This window comes from Adiantum capillus-veneris, chromosome 4, assembly GCF_014529385.1.
Source record: "Adiantum capillus-veneris isolate H3 chromosome 4, ASM1452938v2, whole genome shotgun sequence".
NCBI lineage: Eukaryota > Viridiplantae > Streptophyta > Polypodiopsida > Polypodiales > Pteridaceae > Adiantum > Adiantum capillus-veneris.
In genome coordinates, this window is record NC_140934.1 from 45,962,395 (window position 1) to 45,965,817 (window position 3,423).

The 3,423-nt window shown below is 44.3% G+C and overlaps 1 protein-coding gene across 1 annotated transcript; it reads right to left on the reverse strand.

The window, feature by feature from the left end:
- Positions 1-1,167: 1,167 nt before the first annotated feature.
- On the reverse strand, positions 1,168-2,816 carry LOC147459084 (uncharacterized). Its single transcript, XM_086509770.1, has one exon. The coding sequence runs from the start codon at positions 2,653-2,655 to the stop codon at positions 1,846-1,848; it is 810 nt and encodes a 269-aa protein (XP_086365896.1). The 5' UTR covers positions 2,656-2,816; the 3' UTR covers positions 1,168-1,845.
- Positions 2,817-3,423: the final 607 nt, after the last annotated feature.

The window sequence follows — 3,423 nt, forward strand, 5'->3', positions numbered from 1 at the left end:
TGGTATGACAATCATCTGATGGTTATAGTTATGGTTATGGTTGTGCAATGATGGTATGGCAATCAGGTAATGGTTATGGTTTTGCTATGATGGTATAGCAATCATGTGATGGTTATGGTTATGGTTGTGCAATGATGGTATGGCTGTTATGGTTATGATATGACAAGCAAGTTATGGTATGGCAAACAGGTTATGTTTATGGTTTTACAGTTTTCGACTCATGTTTTAATTATGTAAACATGTTATGTTTTTCTTACAATTTTGCTAATTGCCATACACTTGCTCTTTAGCGTCAGCGTGTAGGTGGAGTACGATTGCTTGTGCACTCTTCCTTTGGACAGAGAGGGCTGTTTTCTTTTGTTGCAGTACATGCAGCATTAATTCCCAACCCTCTCTGTCCAATTTTTTTACTTGCTCTTTAGCGTCAGCGTGTAGGTGGAGTACGGTTGCTTGTGCACTCTTCTTTTGGGCAGAGAGAGCTGTTTTCTTTTGTTGTAGTACATGCAGCATTAGTTCCCAGCCCTCTTTGCCCTTTTTTTTTTGGCAAATTTTGGTCGTCGGTACAAGTGACAATATCAACGTCGGTAGAGGCAACGGTATGAGCGTTGGAATTTACTATATAAATACCGGTACTTATTACGTTGCGTATTTCGACGCCCGCTATATCGATGGTCATACCGACGCTACGATACCGATGTCTCTTCCGAGGATTATTTCAACGCTTTTTAGTTTAAAAAATAACGGCGCTATTTCGTCGATATGTGCACCATTTTTTGCACGACGTCTTGTAGTGTCATGGAATCATTATTGCAAGTGTTCCTTTAGGCCGATAGGATGGTCCACTATACCGGCATAACGTTTTTAATATTTTCCATCATTCTTACAACACCCACTTTCTGTGAATGATAGTCCATAAAGTCCATTAGCCAATTAAAAAAATCCCCCATTTTCATGCTCAAGGAGTTTTAGTTGGGGAAAAACCGTATCTTAGCGTTCATAAAAGCTACTCATGATCGGCCCTCCACCCAACCAACCAACCCATCATAATAAATAATGTTTTATTAAAAAGAAAAGCCATCCCAAAATAAGCTCAAACATTTACTCTATTTTTCATTAGAAGAAACATAATTGATCTATATAGCCTTTGGGTAAGCCAAAGCAAAGGTCTAAGCCAAAAAGGATTTATTAAAGAGTTTGAAAGAAGTGTTGCTACAAAGGTGTGTTCTTTGCTTGCACCAATTCGGAATTAGGACTCCCATATGCATGGATTTCCTTTAGCGTGGAGTCTATAGTATTGTAATGTAACTACGCACACATGGAGCAATCCATCTCACAAGTACTCAAAGGGGAAAGTACAAGATGGGGCATGCCCCAACTAAGAGTACGTAGAGCTAAGCCAAATCTAGCTCACAAGAAGTTTTGGACAAATTCTCAAAGTAATTCCCACATTGTGACTTAACTGAACACCATGAGCTTCGGTGAGGGAGGCACTCCATACCTAGCTAGGTATGATTGGGGGCAAGGGACTGCCGGCCCGGTGGGGGGGAGCGGCGGTCCCTTGCCCCCAATCCTAGCTAGGTACGATTGGGGTAGGGGACTGTCGGCCCAATGGGGGGGGACGGCGATCCCTTGCTCCCAATCGTACCTAGCTAGGTATGCGGTGCCTGATCTCGAGCAAAAGCTCCGGGTGTCGTGCATTGTATGAAAAACATTGTAAAAGACTCCATTTCCCGACACGAGAAAATTTGAAAATCATAACATCTAATTAGCCAAATCCCATTGATAATACAGGTATAAGATCATAACGTCTAAGACCAATCTCATTTGTAACACAAGTAAACAGCGTCATGTGTCAGTGCACTTGGACCCACAACCATAGCTAATGGTTTTGGTGGGGGCATCATGAACGACATCTTGCATCCAGGCGGTGTAGTCACCATTAGAGCTGCTGCAGCGACGACGCTTGTAGCCGTGCTGGTACGTCATCTGCTGCTGAGTCCAAATGCAGTGGCACTGCCCGTCGCTCCAAGTGCATTGGCTGACGTCGGTGCCCGTGGTGCAGTCCTGGTGCTCGTAGCCCAGGCTGACGCTAAATTTGATGAATTCGCTTTCCACGCCTGTAGATAAGGAGATGCTCCAGCTCTGGCAGGTCTGGTGGCCATCCATGTGAGAGAAGCTGCAAGAGGAGGTGTAGGTGCAGTACAAGTTGCCGGAGGCCTTGACCCATGAGCTCCACCAGTAGCCGGAGTCGACAACGAAGTAGTCAGACCAGCACTTGACGCCAGAAGCGTAGTGGTGCACCTCGTCCGACGTTATGTATGTTCCACTGCCGTCGGTGTATAACACACGGGCGCGCTTCCTCATTCTCGTCTCTTCGACAGCTGCAATATTATGGGTGCTACGATTCATGGGCAGTTGCAGTAGGTCTCCTGGGAGGCTCACACCCTGCTCATCGCACTCCATTATGTCCTGCCCGCCTCTGGGCGGGCCAGTGCTTGTGTTGAAGCGCTCCACCAGAGGTCTGCAGGATTGAATTATACCGCTGGCAGCGCTAGTCTCCATGCAGCGAACATTGACCATGAGCATCAAGTATACCACTAGCATCATACAACCCCCCATGTTTATCCATTTACAAGCCCGCTGCATTGAGTACATCCTCTCTTCTAAGTAGCAGCTGCTCCACTCACTCAAGAAACCCAAGCTCTACTCACTCATACAAGCTGATTCACAAGAAAGTGATTTCCAATTCACCTTTTAAAGCCTGTGAGTGGTTAGAGGCCCCTCCTTCGACTCGTGTGAATGGGTAGGCAGTGGGCACTTGCCAAAATCATGACTATATTTGGGAAAAAAAATATTATGAGTGGGAGGCCCCAAAAACTATGACTCTATAATACAAAAACAAAACCCACCATCTTAATTTCACACACATGGTAATGTCACTTTATTTAGTAAAAAGTTAGTGGGGAGGTGTCTTTCCATCATGGTGGGAAAAGGGCAAGTAAACCTCGTGGGATTTTCAACTTTCCCACGTTGCAAGGATAAAGGCTTTTCTAGTGGCATGGGATTCACAGGGCTAGAAAAATACAATTTTCCTAACCGGCGAAAAATAAGGGCAAACTTTTAAGTTTTCTCGGTTTTCAGGTCAAAATTTGAAGCTTTTGCGGGTAATTACACTAAAACTTGTGAAAAATTCCCGGCTTTCTTCAAGGCAAGCTCAAAATCTAACCGAGAGTTTTAGAATTTCAGCCGGTTAAGATACATTGGCGGTTTTTTTCTAACACTGCATGGGAAGATAAACCTCAAGTGGGATTTTCTATGTTCCCATGTGCACAGTGGGAGGCCCCAAAAACTGACTGTATAATACAAAACAAAATCCACCATCTTAATTTCACACATGGTAATGTCACTTTATTTAGTAAAAGT